This window comes from Jaculus jaculus, chromosome 2 (genome assembly GCF_020740685.1).
Source record: "Jaculus jaculus isolate mJacJac1 chromosome 2, mJacJac1.mat.Y.cur, whole genome shotgun sequence".
Classification (NCBI taxonomy): Eukaryota; Metazoa; Chordata; class Mammalia; order Rodentia; family Dipodidae; genus Jaculus; species Jaculus jaculus.
In genome coordinates, this window is record NC_059103.1 from 88,598,576 (window position 1) to 88,624,843 (window position 26,268).

At 37.3% G+C, this 26,268-nt stretch overlaps 1 protein-coding gene across 6 annotated transcripts in view; it reads right to left on the reverse strand.

Annotated features, from left to right (window-relative positions):
* Ugt8 (UDP glycosyltransferase 8) overlaps positions 1–26,268 on the reverse strand; it is an 84,656-nt gene that overhangs the window by 40,702 nt on the left and 17,686 nt on the right. For all 6 annotated transcript variants that reach the window (XM_045143771.1, XM_045143773.1, XM_045143772.1 and 3 more), the window contains exon 2: positions 7,173–7,996. In XM_045143771.1, the coding sequence (XP_044999706.1) occupies positions 7,173–7,994 (822 nt within the window). In that variant the 5' untranslated portion in view covers positions 7,995–7,996. The remainder of the gene's footprint in view (positions 1–7,172; positions 7,997–26,268) is intronic.

The following is a 26,268-nucleotide window of genomic DNA, read 5'->3' on the forward strand; positions in this document are numbered from 1 at the left end:
AAGATGTAAAGGACAAATATATAACAACAATTTGACTAAGGCTGGCTTTACTTTTCACAGTATGAATTTTTGTGAAAGCATGATACTGATAAATTATTCCTAGTATGTTAAGACATTTTGTTAAAGATCACTTGTTTTACATACCCAACACAAATGCATATTAATGAAACTCATGTCAAAGATTATTTATTTCTGTTTCTCAAACAAAAATGGCATTGTATCAGCTCCTCTGGGTGTGCTTTGTCCGGTCTGATTTACTCATTAGAGATTCTTAGCATGATTAAATGCTAAGTGCACAGCTGTGTAAAGCCTCAACTGGTAGTAACCAGTAGTGCCTAATACTGCCTTCTTGACAGGATAACAAAAGCACTCAAATACTGGATATACAACATTTGAGACCCCATTCAGCTGAAAGAAACGAGGTTATCAATATAGGCACTGATAATACATACAATATATGAGGAAAGCTAATAGCGACAGACTTTTCAGCTATAAGGAATACTCATGTGGGTTACATAGAAACTTATTCAGTTGAAATCACTAAAAGCTGAAGTAGGATTTCCATTGAGTCATAATTTTAAAAAGCCTTTGAATTTATTACTAGAGGGACAAGCCATAACACTTACATTAAAATATAATTAAAAGGGCCCCACTGAAACTAAGGAACATTGGCCAAACAAGCAAGGGTGCTGTTTTCCTGATGAACCGGATACCAGCACAAAGGGGAAGGAGACCAACACAGAGAAAAATCAACTCCTACCAAATCAGAGAGCCAGAGCCTCAGAGGCCCCCAACATCTCAGCACTGAAGCAGACCAAAAATGAACCCAACATGGCTCAGGGAAATTTTGTGGAAGAGGGGGCGGAAAGAATGTCAGAGTCACATGTTGGGTCATGATATGTAAAGACATTTATCGTACCAATAACTGTGGGCTAACTCCACAATGCACGACCCATTTACATCAACAAGGAGGGGCCATTGGGAGGGGTAGGTCATGCATGAGCCTAAACAATGGTACCAAGCTGCCTGTATTTGCTGAAAAGAAAACTAATAAATTAAAAAATAAATAAATAAATAAATAAATAAATCAGAAAAATATATGTATATAATTAAAAGCCCCTGTTTGGGAAAAACAACAATGGGCCTTATTTGGCATTCAACTGAAAGCAAGCTATGCATAATTTGGTACAGAAGTGAATGCTTTGTACCTTTACTTTTCTTGCTTGTAATAGCTACCACTTCTAAATTGTTGAAAACAATGAAGACTTTTATCTTCATAAAAGAAAATCGACATAAATTATGTACTCTACAAATTTCTACTCTTTAAAATTTAGTAAACAAGTCATATTTGCTCAAAACCTAATTGAAGTCACTATAATAAAAAAATCTAAACTTTTATAAATTGGAATAAACTTTTTTAAAGGTTTGAAGCAATTTCTACACTGCTAATTTTTATCTTTTAGGTAGAATATTTTATAAAATCTTACAAATATCTCTATCACATAAAGGTGAGACATTTTTAAAAGGATAAGCTAAGCTGCTTATATGGCTTGCTATGTCCTAAAACTCACTTTAAGATCATATTTCAAGACAACTCTTTCAATAATAGTGATTTAATAATATTCCCTATGAGAAAACTGTAATCTGTAGTGTACTAAACAAGATGAAATAGTGGTTTGAATTTTAAATTATTAGTTTTTAGTACACAGATTTTTTTTTTTACTTTAATGCTATTTCTAATTGCTGCTTATGATTAACTAGATAACTAAAGCTTTCCTAGTGCATTCACTGGGCAAGTCCTACTGTTGTACCCTGGACGAAGCTGCAGACAGGAAGACCAAGAACAAGCCAGGGACATATGACTTCAAAAACTCATGTTTCTCTACTTTGATACTTGGCACAACACTGCTGAATACTTAAGTTAGTAGGAAACATCGCAGAAACAAAACTAAAATGTAGGTATTTTGGCTTCAGTGACAATGAGTCTTCACAAGCTCATTCTTACTCCATCTTCTCTGTCAAAATATGCTCTCAGAAATAAAACTGGCAAACACATTGGCAGTCACAACGTGAATTTCAACAACAGAACAATTTGCCCTGAGATGAGAGTATTTGTAAATATAAATATATAAATATATATATATCAAAAATGTGGTGCCAACTGCAATTTAACTGTGGAAATTGTCACTTTTAGAAATTATCAATTAAAAATATTTCCCCTCATAATTACAAGTGTTGTGATTAATAATTAAATGAATAATGCTCAAGGATACCTTAATGGTTGATAATTTGATACCAGGAAAGGTTGCTTAAAAATTATGTGATACCCTGCAATATCAATTATAAACAAGTTATTTGATTTTAGTTATATATTTGGGCCGCAAACCATAACAATAAACCCATTTAAGCTCAGAATCCTTTCAAAAGCAACAGATAAGGTATTTAAAGCTATAATGCTACTTTGAAATTTTCCATTATCAATGGAATGACCAGTAAGTTACTGAGGGTTTTCAACAAATCCTGCTTTACTTTCTGGATAGATTTACATATATTGGCAAGGTCATCTCACCTATTTTACTACAAAGTATCAACAAAGTGTATAACCAACCTACAAAACTATAAAAACATGTCTGAAAACATATTAATAAATTCCTATAGTAATATACCATTTTCTCCCTAGCTCTTATGCTGTGGTAGATATGTAAACATACAGTAAATCATCACAATTAACATTATGGTCTCTTTAAAACATTATAGACCTAGGTTTTCTGTTCATTAATACCAAAATCTTAATATTATTCAGAGATGAAGGCATTCTATAAAACTTATACCCACAATAAAAAAACCTAGCTATTAAGAATATAAAAATATATTAAATGATATAAAAGCCTGACACTTTAATCAATATGTCATTATACCTATGATCTATCTCCAGTTTTAAACATAATGATATATCATCAGATGGAAATATAGCATATAATTAAAGTGGCCTTAATTTTCTACATCTGTTGCAACCTAAATCAAGTCTTTTAGCAAACATCACAGCCTAGATCGTTCATGAGTAATAGGATCTGCTTCCAATCATCATGCATAATAGTAAGCAATCATGCTGTGGGCATTAATGAATATGGAATACTGAATATGGAAAGCTACATTTTTGGGACATCTGATTTCATTCCCCTTCTCATAAGCAGATCTTACAAAGGTCCTACTAAGGTTTATCTATGAAATCTGTCATTTATTCCATTTCCTCAAAGTGCTTCCCATGAGGCAGTTCTGGCAAAGGATGGGCAGTAATGGTATGCCATGACCCTCTCCTTCATTGTATGTTCTATCTTATCTCTTATCTGAAGCTCTCCCCATGACTATATTTCCTTAAGTGAACAAATATCTCCAAACTAATGGACAAAGATGACCTTAGTATTCCCTACCCACCAATAAAGCCTTGCCAAAAGGCATTTAACGACTGATGTACAACTAAAATTATCTTTCCAGACAGCAACTTTCACTTCTATCCCTGTTTGTGTTAGTATTTGAAACATACAGAAACAATTTAGTTCACCAAATTGACAATGCCAGGCTATGTCCTTTTGTCCGCTTCAAAACTTTAGTGTAGCTATTCTAGTTCATTAAAATAACTTGATGTGGAATTTTGGTTGCTGAAGTCTAGGATGGTATGTGAACATAAATTCAGAATAAACAGAGTGGTTGTAATATTTAACAACATTGTGCTACTAGCTGGATCACCTAATCTTTTGGCAACTATTTCTATTTGATGTAGTTCATTTAATATTAAACATCTATTGAGTGCTTACCATTCTGCAGGCATTCAGGGTACAAAAGTGAATTATTAGGATAGCCAACCTCTGAGGTGGTACACTGATGCTAGGACACATGCCATGTTGGAAACAAGCCGTGAAGGTACAACCTGTGAGGCGCTAGCAGAGTGCAGTGCTGTACGAAGAAGTGCTCTTCTAAGGAGCAACTGCCTGGCTGTGCCACAGCACTTCAGCCAGTGAGGAATTATCAGAACACTGCAGTCACAGGAAACATTTCGATTTTGAATAGCTGATATGTTCTCTACCATATTTACTTCTGTGATATTACTACTGTTACTAGCTTTCAGTAACACTGCTAAATGCTATAAGCACTCCATACAGATGCCATTATTTAATTCATATCTAATTTTTAAAGGACCTAGTTAAATTGAATCTGTTTAAAGTTTTCTTCCTTGTTCAATAGAAAATGTCTTTTTAAAAAGCTGGCATGCTTTCTTCTGACCTGAAGTACCAAAGTAGGTAAACCAAGATGAGGATGTGGCCTGCCTGACTGACACCTCTTTCTTCCCTTAATCCACAACTTTTAGCATCCTATGTAGGCAACCGGGTGTGATGGTACTATGGAAGGTAGTTCCTCCAGGGCTATTTCTAACTTGCATCTTCAAATGACTTGATTATCAAGGAACAATTTCCTTATTCCATACTAACAAATACCACTTTTAAATCACAAGATGATTCTTATTTCCTATTGTTAAATATTTCAAGCATAAGTGAGAGCCCAAATGGTTCCATCTGACTGTCATACTAAGTACTCACAATCTCTAACATCAAATAAAAAAGATCAGAGAAGCCACTGTCTGTGCATAATCTTGTACAAATCCATCAGTGTGTAAACGATCAGCCTGAAGGACAAGAGGAACAGGCATCCCAACAAGCTAAGCAATAGCAAAGCAATTCACATTGAACTCTTTATGTTTACTGACAAATGTTCTCTGTTATCTATATTTTGAGGGTAGAACAATTAAATGAACTAGCTTGTCCAGATACACCTTAGAATTTCTTTAGGCTCGGGCATTGTGAACGTTTCTAAACGCTTTCTTTTAGAAATTTTTCTACCTCTTCACCCTCAGTTGTAAAATGCAAATCCCACTGTCAAGTCATTTCCAGATATTTGGAAAACTTAATCCATTCCCAAAGTGAGATACAAAGACAATTAACATTTATGGTATTACTACTATTTTCAGTAGCAACTTAGAGGTCCTGCTTCTTTTAATGTCATGACCAGTTCCTATATACAATATGGGCATTACAGAAATTCCTAAGCTTTTAGAAGTCTAAGGCATAATTTATTACCTTAGATAACTCAACCAGAGCAACAGAGTAAGGAGTACCTAAAAGAGTATGATCCAAGTTCTTCAAAATACTCCCTTGCATACTGAAAATAGCCCTTTACATTTAAGGTCCAAAACTTCCAAAACTAGTAAAAGATATATTTATGTCCTCACATTACATTATAACACATATGTATGGTCATTTGTATGGGGATCCAACTAATCCACACACACACACACACACACACACACACAAACACACACACACACACACATACACCCCTGTTGAAGAATGACTAAAAATGAAAAAAGAAGTCCACAAAGTAAGTCAAGGCAGTACCAAAGAAGAAATTACCAGCCAAGTCAAAGAACATTGTAACTTACATGAAGCTCCAAAACCATCAAAAAGTTCTGAGAAAGAAACAAGATCCCAACTAGTTAGATATGAATGGATAGAGGGATCCATGGAGGGAATGATAAACTTAGATTATAAAAAAATTCACATATTATATATCTTAATAAAAGGTGTAAAGCACATATACAGAGAGAGAGAGAGAGAGAGAGAGAGAAATACAGCATAAAATAAAATGTCCACTATGATTACAGCACATTGTTCAATTTGCTTTAACTCAAGAAATACGAACAGAAATTACAACAATTTGAAAAAGGCGACAGAAAATCCTTCTTCCATCAAGTGATGAAAGAGAAACAACCAGACCAAAGCCAAAAGGAGCTAGCCCAGGAAACTGCTCTCACTTGAGAAAGATTAAGACTTGGGGAGAATAATATTTATCTGTACAGCATGACAGATGACCCTTCAAGGTGACATACTCACCAAATCTTTTAGAAGCTGTTTCTAAAATCCAACTTTAGCTACCTTTAGGAAGAAGAGTAATATATCATAAAGTAATGCTGGTGGAGAACATTAAAGGGTTCACACTGTAGTTAAATAAATTCATAAATGGCTGCCATAGGCTGGTGTTAATTTACATACTAATTTTCAGACACTGTAACTGTGCCCTTGTGGCTTCTGGTGACTACGTGGATTAGAAATGATATCACTCTGCAGGATATGGGAAAATTTCTCTGTTTCCATGTCACATGAGATATAACGCTAATGATTCTACCAGAAAATCTACAGATGATACATTCCAATCACCTTATTCCCACATAGAAAAAAATCATCTAATACCTACAGGAGAAAATCTGTGTCTACACTTCATCAAGCACCTGATAACTTGTTGGTATGCAGTTCCCACAGTGCTAACCAACTAGTTGTGTGAGTTATTTTCAGAGGTAAGGGTAAATAGTTTCAATAAAGAAAGTGCTGGAAGAAGCCCTTACTTTCCTGGTAAATGGCACCAAATGTCTAATTACCCTGAAGTTGGAAAACCCATTTCAACAGATGCATGCTCACTGCATTCTCACTGCTTGTTTCAGATTAACTTTTAAAAACAAAGCAAGATGGGACAGGAAACACAGGGGATGTTGGTGGTTTGACAGGCAACAAGAACTAAGGTTTAAATAGGAAGATACTCTTGAAATACAATCAATCTTGTCCTTGAAAGGAAACTGCTCCAGGCCACTCTTAGACCAGTTGTTACTTTTGCTTATTAACTTATTCAAATTTAGTAAAATTACAACTTCCCAAAGAAGAACCTTCATTCTGTCTGTTAATATTTATTATGTTTATAAAACAGAGACCAGTGGTTGCACTATTTAGGAAGAAAGGACCCTGTGTTTAATCAAAGTACATCAATTATGCACATTAACACTAACCATCTAACTCTATTCACCTCACACACTAGTTGTTACTTAGTGAAAATCTCTGCAGCCAGTCTATTGACCATGCAGTATCTCTTGCTGCTACAGACATGCTCATTCAGACTAGATGTACTCCAGAGGAGTGGGGGACATAAAATAGTGGAAGCTACTCAGTTCTGTGCTCTATCTGCTCTCCAGAGTCATCTTAGTGATGAGATACTTAATAAACATCTTTCTTTCAGAAATTAAAATTGACCATTTTTCAAAGAAAATCACCAAGGAGTTCAGCAAACCTTACTTCTGGTAGTGGGCTGGCCGGCTTGGTTAAGATTCCTCCTACATAAACAACATTAGGCAGAGTGGGTCTTGGAAACTCCAGTGCTACGTCTGTGCACAGCATCCACAGGCTGGAGCCATGCACCAAATCGTACATCGACTTCTCAGGCAGCAGGTTGTACTTCTGCATAATCCTTTCATATTTTGGAAGGACCATAAAGCTAACCCCTATTCTGGAAATGAGGTAAACGCCAGTGTTTTTCATTCTTTGCAGCAAATCCATATGGTCTGTGAGAAGGGAGTTAAACTCTGGAACATAAGCTAATGGAGCTGGAGCTCCCACTTCAGCAGGATACCAAAGGCCAGTTGAAAATACAGCATATTTAACTCCCAAGAGATGAGCTATCACAAATCCACACATGTCATTTGGGTCCACCAGCAGAAGGTCAAACTTTTCTCTTCTCAGACCCTGGATTAGGGCTCGGTTGCCAACTATCATATCACAGTTCTTAGTATAGTGATCCAGTATGTCAAAGAGTTCAATTGCTGTCAATCTCCCCGAGAAAATATTTCGCATTTTGGACTGCAGGAAAGCATCTGAGGTGGTACTATTGAAGATCCCTGGGTAGCGCTGGAGGTCATAATGATTAGATGGGGCGATGTCTCTGCCTTCTGAAAGGAGGAACACTGTGTGGTGGCCTCTCTCGTGCAAGGCTGAGGCTAACGTCTTGAAAATGTACATATGGCTTTCAAACATAATTGGAGGCACGATGATGATTTTGGCAGCCCTTGCTATCCCAACAGCACTCCACAGGAGCATGAAATATGGAGTGTAAAACTTCATAGCTGTAATGACAACCAGAGAACAACTTAAAACAGAATATTCAAAGCAATCACAAAGCTTTTATATGTTAAAATGTCATGATCCAATTCTTTTAATGAAAATTTTCATCATGGTTGGTCAAATGAAGCCCTCATTTAAAAGAAATCATTTAAGTACAGAATTGGAAGTGAATTTGACATAAGATCTTTGCAATGTGAACTAAAACTTCTCTAAGGTTGAATGAGAAGTGATAAATACTTCTTAGAAAAATATCTATGACAGAGTATGAAACCTCTTGTTTACATTAATGTTAATTTCAGGAAGATCTGGGATTTTTAATGTTCAGATGTATCAGCATTCATGTCTTACATCATTTTATTTTAGCATTAACATTCAAAATCATGACCAAAGCATTCGAGAGTACACTGTATAGAATTATTTTAAGTAGGGGTTCAGTAATTCTGTAGATTCCCCCTCCCAACTCACACACACACACATGCACACACACACACATGTAAAATGAGCTTGAGTGTATAATTTACCTTTACTAAATATATATATTTCAGGGTATTATCCAAGAGGGTAACTTTAATAAAAATTTTCAAGAGCGCAGTACAGAAGGGGTTGATGATGTCTAGGTTCCAGACCACACTTGTGATGATCCACCTTTATCTGTAGTCTCATGTCAGATGACAGCTGTACACCTGAAGGCTAATGTCTCTCCTACATTTCATGTTGACAGATTATGTATGAAGTCTTCTTCTGATGTTTTTAATAAATAGAGCACTATCTGTAGGAGTCCTATGTGAGCATGCCCTAATATACACAACTGAATTAATACTTATACTCTCAATTAGAACCAAACAGAGAAAAGGTCTAAATGATTATGTATGGAAACTGGACAATTTCATTTCAAGAAACAACTCAAAATAGATTTATATACATATTACAAAATGAGTATCATTTTTTTTTGTTCAAAGTAAGCAACACTATTTAAGTAAACTTCTACCATCTAAACATAAGACTTTTTTGTTTGTTTTGCTTTCACTGTGTGTGCACATATATACATGTATGTATGGAGGACAGAAGCTGACATGGGGTGACTTCCTCAATCACTCTCTATCTTAATTTTGGAGACAGAGTCTCTTACTGAACTTGGAAGCTCACTGATTTCATGAGACTAGCTAGCTAGCAAGCCCCAAAGATCTTCTTGTCTCCATCTCCCCAGCTCTACAATTACACTTACACACCACTGTACATGGCTTTTACGAGGGTGCCTCTGGCCAATATTTTAACAACTATACCTTCTCAACATTCAAATACTAAAAACTACCTTTAAAAAGTCAACAGCAAGAAAATGATGGAGTGTTTCAATACTAAGACTAAACTATAAAATACATTATATCTCTCCAAATGTTTCTTTTCTCTCCAATTCATAGGAAAAATAAAACTGTTAATATAAACATAAGTGATGCTTAAATTACTGTAGCTTTAAAAATAATTCACAAAAAGGTATTGTTTCTATAGAAAAGTTTACATTTATGAGATCTATGTAAAACAAAACCTTTCCATGTTTGTAATCTACTAAACTATCTCACTGATATGTCCCTCTGATGTTACCGTTCCCAATTCTGAGGAAGAAAAAATTAACAATTTTACATGTCACATTAAGAAGAGGGATGAGATTTAAAAAACGAAGGCATTCAGCAGAAACTGCTGCTGCTATGCCCACGTGCATATCCAAGATGTGCTTAATGATGGCCAATTGCAGACAGCTGCTCTTCCACTTGGCTTTGGATCTAGCTGGGCAGACAGTGGACACATTGTTCAGCACAGTTAAAGCCGTGGATTTATGACAAGTACTAATATAGCAATAAATTAATAGGGAAATAAACTGTTTCCCTGTATTTCTCATCACTTTCTTCTTTTAGTATTTAATTCCAGTAATTACTGCAAAACAAGAATAAATCACATGTTTTTGTTTTAATGAACACCTGCTTATGCACTGTGTGAAAGAAGTGTCTGCAATGATGAAAATGTGGACAACGGCTCCCTATCTGTGTCACTCACCAGAACCTTCTGAGTAGCTGAGATGTGCATAATGTGACTGAGGAACAGAAACAAATGTTATTAAGTTTAATTATATGAGCTAATGACAACCACCCAAGAATAAGGTTTAAGAAACTATAGAATTTTGTATACTGATTATTAATAAATATCAATATTCACATGACAAAATACTTTATACGATCTCCTGCAGCTCAGGCCAGCCTTTAATTCAGTATCAGCTGAGAATGACCCTGAGTTCCTTATTCTCCAATCTCTGCCTCCAAGTGCTGGGATTACAGGTATGGGCATGGTAAAAATGCCTTCTAAAAATAATGACTACTAGGTTTACAAGAAAAAAATACTGATCACTGATAAAGAAGCATCATTAACACAAATGTGTTCTTGCATTTGAATACAAAATGAGTTATAAAACATTTCAATAGCACTTTAGCAGGAACATTTTAAACACCATTGTGTTGAATAATAGAATATTTAGCACAGCCAGGTGTGGTGGCGCACACCTTTAATACCAGCACTTGGGAGGCAGAGGTAGGAGGATCACCGTGAGTTCGAGGCCATCCTGAGACTACACAGAGAATTCCAGGTCAGCCTGAGCTAAAGTGAGACCCTACCTCGAAAAACAAACAAACAAACAAAAAAAAAAAAACCAAGAATATTTAGCACAATTATCAACAAACGCTGACTAAGATTCTCCCATTAGAACTATTATGCATTAGAACTATTGGTTCTAGATACCACCTAAAAATAAAATACCAAAATATGTTTTATAATATAAAACAAACAACAAAAAACCCACAATGCTTACATTATCAGGGAATAGGTTCCTTTTTGTGCTTCTTAGTCTCTTGAATGAAAAAATATATATATAGACATACATACATACATACATATATATATGACAAAAAAAACAGGTGTGATGGCTCAAGCCAATGATCTCACCACTGTGGAAGATGAGGCAGAATTGTTTTGAGTTTGTTGCCAGCCTGTGCTATGGAGCGAATTCCAGGTCACCCTAGGCTACCGTGAAACTCCACCCTCCACCCCTAAAAGATAGTTTGTAAACACCCTCAGAAAGAATTTCAAGGGCATTTCATTTTTAGAAGGCAAGGAAACAACAAAGCAGGCAGGATATAAATCTCAGCAGCTGCTAGGAAATAGATGGACAGTAGAAAGAAAATCACACCTTTTGACCTATGGGTCCAGAAAGCAACCAGGTCAGGAAGGGAGGTCCACAAGAATATGCACTGGAGCCCTGGGGCTTTGGCAGTCCTTCAGAGAGACAGTAAGGATGCCTGGTATCCAACATGCACAGGCTAGCATCCAAAGAAGAAATAGAAAAGGAAAAACCAGCTGGGCATGGTGGCGCTCGCCACCTTTAATCCCCGCACTCAGGAGACAGAGGTGGAAGGATCAACATGAGTTCAAGGCCACCTGAGACCACATAGTGACTTCTAGGTCAGCATGAGCTAGAGTGAGACTCTGCCTCAGAAAACCAAAATGAAGAAGAGGAGAGGAGGGGAGGGGAGGGGAGGGGAGGGAAAAAGCCATGTTTCAAATTAGCACTCAGTAAAGCAGGCAGACTTAGAAGTAAAATCAGAAAGTAAGTGTTGTAAGCGAAGGGCTTCTGGGGGTATATTATTTTGCTAAGAGAATAATTTTCCTCCCAATCCTGAACATATTTCCAGGGGTATCAATTTTCCTAATGGTTGTTTCTTGGTCAGGTGATCGACAGGTCCAAATGGATTAACTCAAGGGAGGGAACAATAATATGGTTTTGTAATCTTGGGCTTTGGACATTTTGGAAATGTCAGGTCTTGACTCAGGGCCAGAAAGGAACTCAGAGTCCATTCATTTGAGCAGGAAGTAGTAGTTTTTGTTGTTGTTGTTGTTGTTGTTGTTTTCCTTCATGGGCCTCATCAAAGGCCTGATACTTCTACTCTTTTCCCTTCAACAGGAAACTAGAGGTTGGGTCCAAAGACATTTATGAGAGAGAGATCCATTCTTGTTTCCTCCAAACCTTCCAGAGCCTGTCCAGCAGCTTATACTCTCTCTTGAGTTACTACATAATGATACTAGGGGAGGGTTGTGTGGAGCTTTAAATGTATTATCAGCTAAATAATCAACCAAAACATAAATCTCTTATCAACTAAGTAATCAATGAAAACAAGAATCCTCTGACCTCCTCACACATATGCACACAAATGCATGTGTTCATCCACACACAAGAATATACACAGATTCAAACAAACATAAGTAACTAATAAAATAAAATGATCAAAGACATGAACAGACATTCACCACAGACACATGATGGTGGATGAATTTCATCATACATTTTTAAAAAATGTTTTATTTATTTATTTGAGAGAAAGAGAGAAAATGGGCATACCAGGGCTTCCAGCCACTGGAAATTTATTCCAGACATATGTGCCACTTTAACCATCTGGCTTTACATGGGTACTAGGGAATCAAACCTGGGTCCTTTGGCTTTGCTGGCAAGTGCCTTAACTGCTAAGCCATCTCTCCAGCCCTCATTATCCATTTTTAGGACCCTCAATATACACCATCAAGAGTGAATCCCAATGGATTTTAAGTGACAATAGTTTATCCATGCAGGTTTGCAGATGACCCCACAGTGATTGCCATAACCCCACTGAAGGCCCCCAGGGTAACAGGAGTTGAGGGGATAAAAAGTTTATAACCTGTTATATTTAAAATATTGAACGAGATTGAAAAAAATAATAAAGAAAATCAAAGTGGATGAGTTTGTCCAGAGCAGATTAATCTGGCTGGCTGAAATGCCCTGTTGCATTTACGTTTCTTGGGCATTTCATAGTACTGCATGGACAGCAAGAACATAAGCAAATAAATAAACTAATCCTAACTGCCAACAAAGGTCAACCCTGGAGTCATTCCAAAACTGTTAGAGAACCTTCATCTTCTTCAGAGTAGACCTTGAAAACACTATCCAAACAAGCAAAACAAAACTTGCCATATGACCGACAAAACAGCTGGGCAGGGTCACTCTCACCTGTAATCCCAGCACTAGGGAGGACCACACAGTAGGATCACCATGAGACTGTGGCCAGCTCATGCTTATATAACAAGACTGTCTCAGAACAAAACACCAATAAAATATATGCAAACTGGGCATTATTACCAGTGTTTTTGAATAAATATGAATTTTTTAAAAATCTATTTTCTCCTAGCAAAATTTAAGCTCCATAAAGGTTAAGCTATTAGTAAAACTAGTATCTTTTGGGGAGGGGACAGGTTTCAAGGTATGGTCTTACTTTAGCCCTGCCTGACTTGGAATTCACTATGTAGTCTCAGGCTGGCCTTGAACTCATGGCAATCCTCCTACCTCTGCATCCCTAGTGCTGGGATTGAAGGCATGCACCACCACACCCAGGTAAAACTGCTAACTTTTTTTTTTTTCCGAGGAAGGATTTCACTCTAGTCCAGGCTAAAACTGCTAACTTTTATTATCACTGCAAAAAATCCTAGGAGTTTCATACTGAATGGATGTCAATTGTAATTTTTGACCACAGATACATGAATGGATCACATGCATGTGTCCACTAAGAAGACCATTCTTTCCTTTATTTGAAATGAATGAGCCTCCTAATTACATCTGCTGACTTACTATGGAACAAAATTCTAATTTAAAAGCTTCTATCTGAGGGCTAAGAGAAGAACATTTCTGGGGTAGTAGGCCAAGGCAGGTGGAAGAAAAACGTAGCAAATCTAGTGTAGATTCACAGCAAGGCAAAATAAATGGACATGGGACATCAGGAGCATGGGAAGAGAAGATTGACCTATACCCCAGAATCTAGTTGAAGCCACTAGCAAACAAGAGTTAGGAATTCTAGTACAATTAGGATTTGCTGTGAAGGTTACCTACATATGTTCTTATGGAAAGACATTTCATACAAGAATATTAAAATAGTACTGAACCATGCTTATGACTATATGAGTATGGATGATCTTAATCCTTTCTAAAACTCACAAGCTAACCTAAAAACTTTGTTTATAGTAAAAACATGTCAGTTCCCTTAGGACACCCATGTAAACAAAGGTTTTTATCTTATCAGCTGTAATCCTACCCAAATGACCTCCGGAACTACATTTAAGTTACTTTACAATCCTGGAGGACTGACCTTCAAAAGCCACAGAAGTTACATATACAGCTACTGTAAAGACACTTAGATCTGACTGTCCCTTGAAAAGCGCACACCCACCCATGCTCTGGTATGCCTTATCCTTCCCCTGAGTGCCTCTCTGGGCTCTAAAATCTCTTCCTAACAAACTCTAACTCCAGGTCTTACAGGTTGTCCTGAAATTCTTTTCTGTGGCAAAGTCAATTCCAGTTTCACCTAAGTAGAAGTCAGGCTACTAAAGGGGGGCAGCACGAAGTGAAGTCTCTGATCCAAGCTCCCCATTGCTGTTGACAACTAGAACTTTTTCATGAGTCTTGGGCAGTATTTTCCTCATTAGCAAAGTCTCACAATTCACAACAGCATTGTAAATAACAGAGGAAACAACAGTAAGAACATGAAAGAAACGAATGTGAGGATGCTACGCTGAGAGACATGAGAGGATGATGGTGCACTTTAGCCTCTGCTTTACAAGCAATGGAATCCTCTGCTTCAGCTTGGCTCATGACCCAAAGGTGGAGAACATTTCTCAGCCTCCCTTACAGCTGATTTCAGTCACATCAGTAAGTTCTAGTACATGAGATGTAAGTGAAGCTCTTTGCAGCTGCTTTTACTGTAAAACCATCACCTTGATTCTTCACATGGGCCAACAAGGTCAGTAAAGCGGAAGGAAAGCTAACATCTTGACCTTCATCTTGTCTGTCTCCTTTACTTTGGCTGAGGTACAGAGAAAACTCATTGTACTGAGGGAATCACTTTGGAGCCCAAGAGCAGAGTCTTGTGAGACAGACCTCCTACTAACCGAAATAAGGCAATAATCATCTGTGATAGACAGACTACTCTGAAGCAGAAATAATGACCTCCCAAAACCCACACTTTTTGAACCATCATGGTGCACCAGACCTGAAACATGATGAGCAGAACCACATTTGGACTAGGACTGCTTAATTATGCACAGCTTTTCTCTGTATTTAAACCTCAAATTCAGGTCACTGGATCCTTATGTTTCTTCCTCTTTCCAGTGTGGCCACAATGATCAATTCCCTGCTTTTAATCACTGGCATATAAGGAAAGGTGGGGGGCTTGTTGGGGCTGCTGAAACGCATGTAGGCTTTTGTCCTACAAACTGGTTATAAGAAAAGGAATGCTGTGTGCAATTTCTAACTTTGGTCCTTACAGCTATCACTTTTACCTGCTTGCCTGTGGGAATGGGAATGTAGTAATGATTAACATCCTGGGCCATGCAGACAGAAGCATTAACCAGGAAAGGTGTAACCACAACACACTTGCAACCTAAAAGCAAGTTCTTCTTTGCTTATGCCCAAATTACTATGCATGAAACAACTACCTATCCTTAGTCACTGTACTGTCTATGTTGTCAACACCAGGGTGACCAATCATCCTGGTCTTCCCAGATTGAGGGAGTTTCCCAGGGTGTGGAGCTTTCAGTGCTAAAATGGGCAAGTTTGTTACCTTATAGCCTTGACCTTGTGTGTGCCTTTCCTGCACTGCAGATTCGAGACTTAGAGGCCAAACAAAGGACAGTTGTTCCCAATTACAGATAAAACTGAGACTATATGATCTAACAGTTTGTAAATCAAGCCACTTTACCTTACTAAGTGAAGAGAAGCAGAAAGTTACAGACATACACACATCAGAGACTGACGCAGACACATACAAAAACCTACCGACTGACACAGACTCTCACACACAACATGTGGGCAAGCTGTAGTAAAACTCAGCTTTATTGCTATACAGTTGTCAAAAGCCCACACACATTGTCTTTCATATCAGAGCAATAGCTGATGTTCTAAAAGTAAATTATGAGTGGCTAGTTATAAGAAAACTACTGAAAGCAAGACAGCCTCTAAAATCACAATATAGAATGGAAACTTCTCAATTTATAATAGGGAGAAAAGAGATACTTTGGAAAATTAAGGTCACATGCTCCTGGTTAAATCCCACCTCAAAAAGTGGGGGGAGTCTGGCACCCTGAACTAAATGAAGCTATAATCTGGATGAAAAATCATACACTTAGAGAAATCAGATTGGCTATCAGCAGGCAATAAATACAGGTAACAGTAACTCTGGACTTTTTAAATCTACCACTTTACTAGAATGCTGGCTTTGATTAGTTCACAAAAATGAAAGACGATGTGTTTATAAAAATATACAGTTTAACTAAAGAAATAGAACTGGAAAATTTTATATGAAAAGGAGAAAGCTGGTTCCATTTCACAAATTTACAATATACAATTAATCCAAGGCACCCTGTCAAAAGCTTCTGGTACAAATTTCCAAAATGATTACTTTTTAAAAATATTATCTTTTGCACAGTGGCACTCACATCTGGAGTTCATTTTCAGCATCTGGAAGCCCTGGTGTGCCCATTCTGTCTATCTCACTGTCTCTCATCTGTCTGCTTGTGAACAAATAAATAAAAATAACTTAAAAAAGAGTAATAAAAAAAATTCGTAGCTAGATGTGGTGGCAACTGCCTATAATCCCAGCACTGGGCAGACAGAGACAATAGAATCATGAGTTTAAGGTCAGCTTAAGGTACTTAGTTCAAGACCAACCTCCATGACATATGGAGCCTTTATTTTAGAAACTAAATAAACCAAGCTGGAGAGATGGCTCAGTGGTTAAAGTGCTTGCTTGCAAAACCTGAGGACTGGGGTTCAATTTTCCTATACCCTCGCAGAGCCAGACACACAAAGTGGCACATGCATCTGGGATTCATTGCCAGTGGCTAGAGCCCCTGGTGCACTCATTCTCTTTCTCTGTCTGCCGCTTTCCCTTTGTCGAATAAATATTACAAAAACCAAATATGTATATATATATATATATATATAAGATTATATATATATATATATATATGTATATAAAATCTTTTTTTCTAATAACAAATCATTTAAAAACATCATGAAAATACTCATTATTACCTTAGTTCTTATACTAATACGCTCCACTGTAGAAAAGAAGATTAATATATATCTCTAGTACTAGGCAGGCAGATATTGTTAACATACATGAAATACTGGAAAGCAGAGACCATTAGTGATATCCCTCAGTAAGTGCTATTCTGAACCTGAGACACTGATGAACATCCTTAAGAGGCATCAAATCCTATTCTTGATGGAAACAGCATGTCATTGTTGCTGCTGCTTTTGTAGCGCCCAAAGCTAGCCACATTTACCACTCCTCACCACAACTATAGTAGTTATCTCCTTCCTAACATCTACAGTACAGGTGGCAAGCCTGTAATGAGAAACTCAACCCTACTCCCCTATCAGTGATAGCTGGCTCCTCCCCCCATATACTTTCTCTACAGTCAAGTGGCAATAAAGATTAAAACTATAAGCCGGGTGTGGTGGCGCACACCTTTAATCCCAGCACTGGGGAGGCACAGGTAGGAGGATTGCCGTGAGTTTGAGGCCACCCTGAGACTCCATAGTGAATTCCAGGTCAGCCTTGGCTAGATTGAGACCCTTCCTCGAAAAACCAAAAAAAAAAATGATTAAAACTAGGCTATTTTCCATAGGAAAATAGGATAATATGGATAAAAACACACTCTGTAGTCAGTACCTCATACCCAATTCATTCTTGATGAAGGGGATACATTTAATTATTTAAACATGAAAGCCATACCTGGTAGTCTGTAATCCCAGCACTGAAGAGGTTGAGACAGCAGGATTAGCATAAGTTAAATGACAGCCTGAGTTTCAGGCCAACCTGGGCTAGAGAGTAAGACCCTGTCTCAAAAATAAAAATAAAATATAATTTTAAGTCATAAAATAAACCACAAATGTAATTATCTACATGAAATGATCCTCAAATTTTAGGTCCAAAAAATACACCTCAGGTGTTTACTAAAACTGTAGAAACCAAGGTCTCTGCTACACATAGCCCTGACTTGGAAACAAGCCCAAGAATCTGCATTTTTAATAAGCAGCTGGAGATTTCTGTGTGATTCTCCACCAGAGTGACTTGATAAGAATCTTTTACTCACACTTAACTGTAATAAGAGAAATGCAGGTGACCCAGTGAAGGAGCTGAGATGGACACCATCAAGACCTGCCATAAAGCTCAGCTGTTCTGGGCATTCAGAAAACCATAATGTACAGCTGTGATGCCAAAGAACACTGAATAATCAGTCAAACAATTCTGAAACACAACATTTTTTTTCTTTTAAAATTTACCTACACTCTCTCAAGAGCACATGAGTAAAGCTTTTAGTACTTTATAAGTATAGTGATGACACATGGAAGTCCTATTCCTTTCATTCAGTTCAGTGTTAAACTTCTCCATTAGCACTTAGCCAGTTACACAAATTTTACATCAACCTGAGCTATTGGTGTGTGAATAAAATATAACTGCTAGTAAAACATATCTAATCAAAATCAATTTAGAAATATGACTAGAAATAGTTGCCAAGGAATACCCAAACTTTTGGTTTGGGAGTATGCATCGTATTTGGGAACTCAACACTATCTTTTCAGCTAACTCATGTTTCACATAGTTTAAGTGATGGGAATAATATTGTAAATGACCTATAATGAAAGGAAACAATGAAAACACATGTACATCCATGGCTAATGCCATCAGTAGCCTTTGTAATATAGGTCAAGTCTTTAATTTCTCTGAACCTTGTTTTCTTCACCTGTCTAGTGAGGCTATCAAAGTAAAAGATTGTGAACATCCCTTACTATTGGATAATTTAATGATAACTGAGTTTAAGAACTGGTAGAGTGAGGCCAGGCATGGTGATGTGCACCTGTAGTCCCAGCACTCAGGAGGAGGCAGATGTAGTAGGACAGCAGTGAGTTCAAGGCTAACGAGAGAGAGAATACAGTGAATTCCAGGTCAGCCTGGGCTACAGTGAGAACGTACCTCGAAAAACAAAACAAAACAAAACAAGAGAGAGAGAGAACTGGTAGAGTGAGGGCCAAAGAATTTAGTAACGGAGCACTTGCTTAGATCCCCCTTAGAAGGTGTAAGGACCTGGACTTCCATCAAGGGGGGAAAAGGGGATAGGGATAGTGAGGAAGGAAGTGAAGGAAATGAGTTTGATGAGATATGATTTGGTTCACAAAAGTCTTTAAAACTTAATAGTATACTAAGTGAAAAAAATACAAAATAAATGGAATTAAAATTGAGTTTTAACTTTAGTTTTAGAAAACATTTATTTGAATACAAATTTCATAAGAATACCATTAACATAAATTTTGGTTTGGTAGATCATGGATGAGTGGCTTCATATTACTTATTTCTGCAATAATATATCTCGAGACATGGGGGGGGGGCAGTAGGTGTACTTAAAGTGAGTGCACTCTGCATATGCCAACATTTAGTGTTAAGCCAAACCTGTAACAGCCGTAAAACATTATGGTCAAGATCATGGTCAGCAGCCATGGTGGGAAACCAACTGCTCTTGATTTGGCTAACTGATACCCTCAGTGGTACGGGTCCCATAGCTGGAGCTGGGAAACAAGTCAGAACCATATCCAAACATGAGCTAGCTCTCCATTATCAAGCTACCACCAATCATGGGCTACAAAAGGACCTACACCTATTAAATTCTCTATAAAATAAGTAAGGGTTATCCCATTTATCTTGTGCTAACTTTACTCTCCGTTAGAGAATCTGCTTCTCTTTTTCAGATAGACGCAGATCCTAAGGAGAGAGCCACCCCATCATACCTCAAATGGGCCCCAGCTGAAACTAAGAGTAATTGGCAAAACAAGCAAGAATGCTATTTTCTTTGTGAACCTGGTCCCAGCACAAGAGTTAAGGAGATCACACAGAGAACAACCAACTCCTACCAAATCAGACATCCAGAGATACAGAGGTTCCCAACACCTCATCACTGAGGCAGACCCAAAATGAACCCAACAGGGTTCAGGGAAATTTGCAGAAGAGGGGGCGGAAAGAATGACAGAGCCACATGTTGGGTCATGATATCCAGAGACACTTCCTACTACCCATAACTGTGGGCTAAATCCACAATGCATGACTCATATACCTCAACAAGGAGGGGCCAGGGGGAGGGGGTAGGACATGGAGGAGGCTAACAATAGTACCAACTTGACTATTCACTGAGTAAAAAACTAATTAATTAAAAATAAATAAATAAAATAAAATAAAATACAGTGTATTCACCCCTCCCCCAAAAAAGATCATGATCAAGCTGTTAACAATACCAACCTGAACAGTTTGTAATTTTAAAAAAGCTAATTTTCTAATAGGCTAACAAGAGGTAGATATGCCAACCTTGAAACATATGGCTATAGTTCAAACCTAGCTGCACAATGGGGAGCCTTACACAGCCAGAGATACTGAACATTCGTTACCCCCGACCAAGCTCAATTAATCAGAATTTCTGAAGAGAAGAATTGAGAACTCCTATTATCTCTGGAGTACTCTTAGATAAGCATCAGGGTAAAATACACAAAAACTAATAAATCCAACTTAGTTTGTAAATAAATTTAAAAGCCTGTGTTAACTAAACTAAAAACACTGAAATTCATCTAAGAAACCAACTGGTGAAAATGCAGTATTATGTATAGTTTAGTAAATGAGGGAACCATAGGCTAGAAGAGTGGTCTTAAATTTCTCTTCTCAAAACAATCAGAATTTTTCATCACCTGAAAAAATAAACTGACTGGATATTTGTTAGCACAGATTAAGTCTCATAAATAGCATTCACCTAAAGTACCTGGAGGACAATGTGAAACAGACTGTTGGGTCTGCCCTCAGTTTTTATTTCACAGATCTGAGATGGGCCTAGGCATCTGTATTTATAAGTTCCCAGGTCATGTTGAAAATACTGATCCAAGAACCCCTTTTTGAGAATTACTGATAAAGATAAAAATTTGCAACAGAAAAAGATACAATATACCTTTTTAATAAAGCACATGGTACTACTGAAGCATGTTGAACCTTATTAGCCTTACTTATTAAGTACATACACACACACACACACACACACACACACACACCCACACACGCACACATTCTACAAAGATGTGGGTTCCTTTCTCTGCGATTTCCTAAGACCAGCAGGGTACCAGTTATCTCCACACATCTGCAACATGTGACCAACATCTAGGAAACTATACAGAAATGCCTTGTTTTGAATCTGATCTCATCCTTTGTAAGACATATGAAGGAAGTTCTTATCATCCAGCTGAGATTGTCTAAGGCTTAGAATTGTGACAGGCGTTATTTCCTTTTTAAAACAATCATCTCTGCAATATAAATTTCTAACATAAAACATACTTTATACTTGAGTTAAAGCAAAAATGCTTTATTTTTAAAATGCTATGTTAAAATTTCTAGCCTTTATTTACTTATTTATTTATCTTTTGAGGTAGTCTCACTCTAGCCCAGGTGGACCTAAAACTTACTCTATAGTTCTAGGATGGCCTTGAATTCACGGTAATCTCCCTCCCTCTGCCACAGAGTACTGAGATTAAAGGCATGCACCACCACGCCTAGCTTACATTTTGTAACTTTTTAACTGGGATTTTTATCTGTTTTGAAACCAGGTCCCATACTGCAGTCCAGAGGGTCTTGAAGTCTCTAAGTAGCTCCTTTACTGATATCTTAATTACAAGGAGACTGCAAGGAAATCTGTATTAAGGACAATAAAGCCTCTCCCTAGAAGGAAGAAACTACTACTCAATATGCCATAATGAAGAAATTATTACGGCTACAGAAACATAGTAGAGCCATGGGATTGTTTCTTCTACTTGTTAAAAATAGCCTTTGTTTACTATTAGTAATTGGACATTTAAATGACCTTTAGCATTACTGAAAGTCACAAATAGGGTTGGAGGGATGGCTTAGCAGTTAAGGCACTTACTTTTAAAGCCCATCTTCTATTCCCCTGTACCCACATAAGCCAGATGCATAAGGTGGTGCATGTATCTAGAGTTCTTTGCAGTGGCCAGAGGTCCTGAAGTGCCTGTACTCTCTCAAATAAATAACTAAAAATATTTTTAAATTCACAAAATAAATCCCCATGTAATATTCTAAGCATGTTTTGGATTCAAAAGTCCCTATCCAGGGCTGGAGAGATGGCTTAGCGGTTAAGCGCTTGCCTGTGAAGCCTAAGGACCCCGGTTCGAGGCTCGGTTCCCCAGGTCCCACGTTAGCCAGATGCACAAGGGGGCGCACGCGTCTGGAGTTCGTTTGCAGAGGCTGGAAGCCCTGGCGCGCCCATTCTCTCTCTCTCCCTCTATCTGTCTTTCTCTCTGTGTCTGTCGCTCTCAAATAAATAAATAAATAAATTAAAAAAAAAAGTCCCTATCCAAACATTGACCATAAAATGAGAATTCTAGATATTTCGATTCAATTTCTTGGATGTTTTCACAGATGAACAAGTAAACTTTGGCACTGTCAAAACTCTCGCATAACCATTGTAAGAGTCTTGTTCTAAAGGATAAGATTTGAAAAACAACAAAGTCATGTTAATCTCCATAGGAAAAAACTTGTTTAGGTGCTTTAAACAGGCACAATGCACTTACTAACAGATAAAAATGTACAGTTTTGTGTCTTTTAAGCAGCTAGGATTATACCCAGATATTTGTAATAAAGCAAATTTAGAGCAGTCTTTTGTGCATCATTGTCATTGCTACTGGTTTTGAAAAAAACAATAAAAATATAATTATTGATAAAACAATAAAAATATAACTACTAATAATATATTAGGTAGAAAGTGATACCAAGTATATAAAATGCATTTTTAGTTAAAAATAAATCATAGGAGCTGGAAACATTGCTCAATGGTTAAGGTGCTTGCCTGCAAAGCCCTAACAACCTTGGTTTTATTCCTCCAGTACTCATGTAAAGCCAGATGCACAAAATAGTACATGAATCTGAAGTTCATTTGCAGTGGCCAGAGGCTCTGGTGTGCCCATTCTCTCTGTCTCTCTTCTATTCCTCTCTGCTTTCAAATAAATAAAATTTTAAAGTAACTAAAAATAAATCAGAGTGACAACTTAGCATATAACAGTCTATAATATAACAGTCTAATTCCTATCATTTGTAGAGAAAGGTACAGTGTCCAGGGAGTACCTGCCTAGCTTCCCAGAGTCAGTCCATAGTTGCTCATTGGCAGAGTTAAAATTGGGCTCAGGTTTCCTGGGTCCTCACCTAGTTTCTCTTGCCTGTGCTAGGTAAAGACTCTCCAAATTATCATATGTCAGATAACATGTCAACTTTTTTTGAATTATGAATATACAAATCAAAACAGCAGTACTGGACAGCCTCAGTACCAACTTCCTTAAATCTTGTACTATAAAACCCTTAAATATATTATTTAAAAAACACCACCTTGTTAGTCCAAGGAAGAAGAGTTTTACCAAATAATGGCTGCTTGTCAAATGACTGGCTGAATTAGTCAAAAAATATTACAAATCCCCATTATTTCCTTCAGGAAATAAACACATCTGGTTCACAAAGGATCTCTACCACCTACTGGTGAAGACAACAGGGGGAGGAACAAGAATACATTTGCACTGAAGCAGTATGTAAAAATCTAAATTATTATTTTTTACTGGCCCAAAATAGTTTGCCAGTAAACATAAAACACCTAGGATCTATAAAGAAGATAAAAACCTACTTCACAGGATGATATGAAATAACATGTTCCAGTCCACATCCTTTCCTCACACCATGTCTAAGCTCATCAATAAGATCTGACATCTGAATTCTCCAAGAATGATAGAATTGTTATTTTCAAAAATGCACACGTTGTAAGGTGAAGAAAAAAAGAAAGCGAGGAAGCAAACACCAAAGGAACTTGTTTCTATGTATTGCACATAGTTTAAAACAAAAGCATATTCCATAGAATAGGCTCATTTAAAGACTAACTGATCTAAGTACTACAGTAGCACTCAAAAATGCCTAAAATTGACAAATAACTCAAACAAGCATCCTTTATTAATAGCCTTCATATTTTTTTCCAATTTTTTTTCTCATGAATTTGTATTTTCCTGAGGCTATTTCTTAAAATATATTCTTACTTATCCCTTTCCTTACTGCCTTGCCTGGAAAGAGATAGAAGAGGAAGCATTTTAACCAGAAGCATCTTGACAACTACAAAAGGAGGAACTGAATACAAAGTGGGGAGATAATAATTGATATAGAAAGTTCAAGGGGAGTAGGGTGGTTACAATGCTTCCAAGTCCTCCATTCCATGTGCGCAACTATTTTCACTAACTATATTTCATGACATAAGGAATACTTAAATGGAAGAACAAATTAAAAAGTACACTTAATCATCTCTATCATTATTTAATTTTATTACCTAGAATTATGTAGGTATGCATTTCCTCTATTCAAAACCCTGAGTAAATTTAAAGGAAAACTGTCTCTAAACCCTTATAATTTTATAATAAATTATACTGTTTTTTATAGAGTTTTATGGGGGTTGGGAAGATGGTTCACTGGCTTAAAGACACTTGCTTTCAAAACCTGCAGGCCCAGGTTCAATTCCTCAGATGCCCACACACCCTACAAACATTCATTTGCAATGGTATGAGACCCTAATACTCCAATAAGCACACACATATGAAAAATTTATATAAAAAAAGTTCTAAGAAAATATGGCATCTATTTTCTACCAATCAGATCTTCCCACTGTGACTATAAGACAGGACAGTGTCTATAATATATGTTGCTGCTTGCTATACAGATCACTTCATTTAAGACAGAAACATTTCAAGTTTCGATGACACAACTTGGGGAAAACACAATTAAAAGCTTCCTAAATATAGAAAAATAGTGACTTCCCTAGGCCTTGTGAGAAAGTACAGATAACATTTGATGTCATTTTAATACCTTATCTTAGGTGAGTACTGTTTGTCCAAAGCAGTAAATTGACCCTACTCTCCTTAGAGGCAGGAAGTGAACAAAATTAAATGTTAAACTATTATCAATATATGTAAAAGGTGAAGTCAAAAGTTCAAAAGAGCCAGGCATAGTGATGCACACCTTTAATCCCAGCACTCGGGAGGCAAAGGTAGAAGGATCACTGTGACTTCAAGACCAATGAGACTACTGAGTGAATTCCAGGTCAACCTAGGCTAGAGTGAGACCCTACCTTGAAAAACCAACCAAACAAAAAAATTCAAAGCCCCTAGGATACAATACTCTGAGGTGGGACTTGAATATCAAAACCTTAAAGGGTTAATCTGTCTGGTATCTATCTGTCCATGTATCTATCAGCCTATATATCCATTATCTATCTATCACACACCCATCATCTATCTATCTAACATCTATCTATCTATCTATCTATCTATCTATCTATCTATCTATCTATCTAAACTACCTATCCAAGAAAAAGTAGGGCATAGTCTAGGAGTGAATTGTCCTGAAGCAAACGCCCCAAGAGCTAAATGGAACCTTGTTGGGTTTGGAGAAGTTAAGGAAGTGTGGTCAAAGTGTAGCTAGACAATGCAAAGCCACAGAGATTTGGCTAAAAATTATTTGTTCCCAGGAAGAGTCAAATGACTAGGGAAGATAGCAAGAGTAAGCCATGAGTAAGGTGAAAAATGGTGAAGGAAGGGGTCCTAAGCCAAGGGTACAGTGAAAAGGGGCACTAATGCAGTCAAGGTCAAGAAAGGACTATAATAATAATGCAGCCCAAGGTGAATGGAAAGTATCAAGCAAGGAGTTGGGGGGAAGGCTTCATGAAGATAGGGATGGATAGAATTAGAGGCCAGAGTACACATAGGAAATAGAAATAAAGGAAAAGGGAATCTCAGAAGGAATGAAGTCTGTCATTTGGTTGATGAAATAGGAGAGAAAAAAAAAAAAAAAAGAAAGAAAGGAGTTGGGAAGTTGACTGAATCCTAAGTGTAAGGTTTAGGAATGGAATTACCAAGACCACACAAACCATTCTGAGGCAAAGATGAAAGCTTTTATTCAGGAAAAACATGAGCTGCCAGGACTGACTATCAAGAGCAGGGCACAGTCAACCTGAGATTACACATAGTGGGCTTTGTAGGGCTTTTCAGATGGGGGAAGTTGAGGTAGGGAAAAGAACTCCTTTGTTC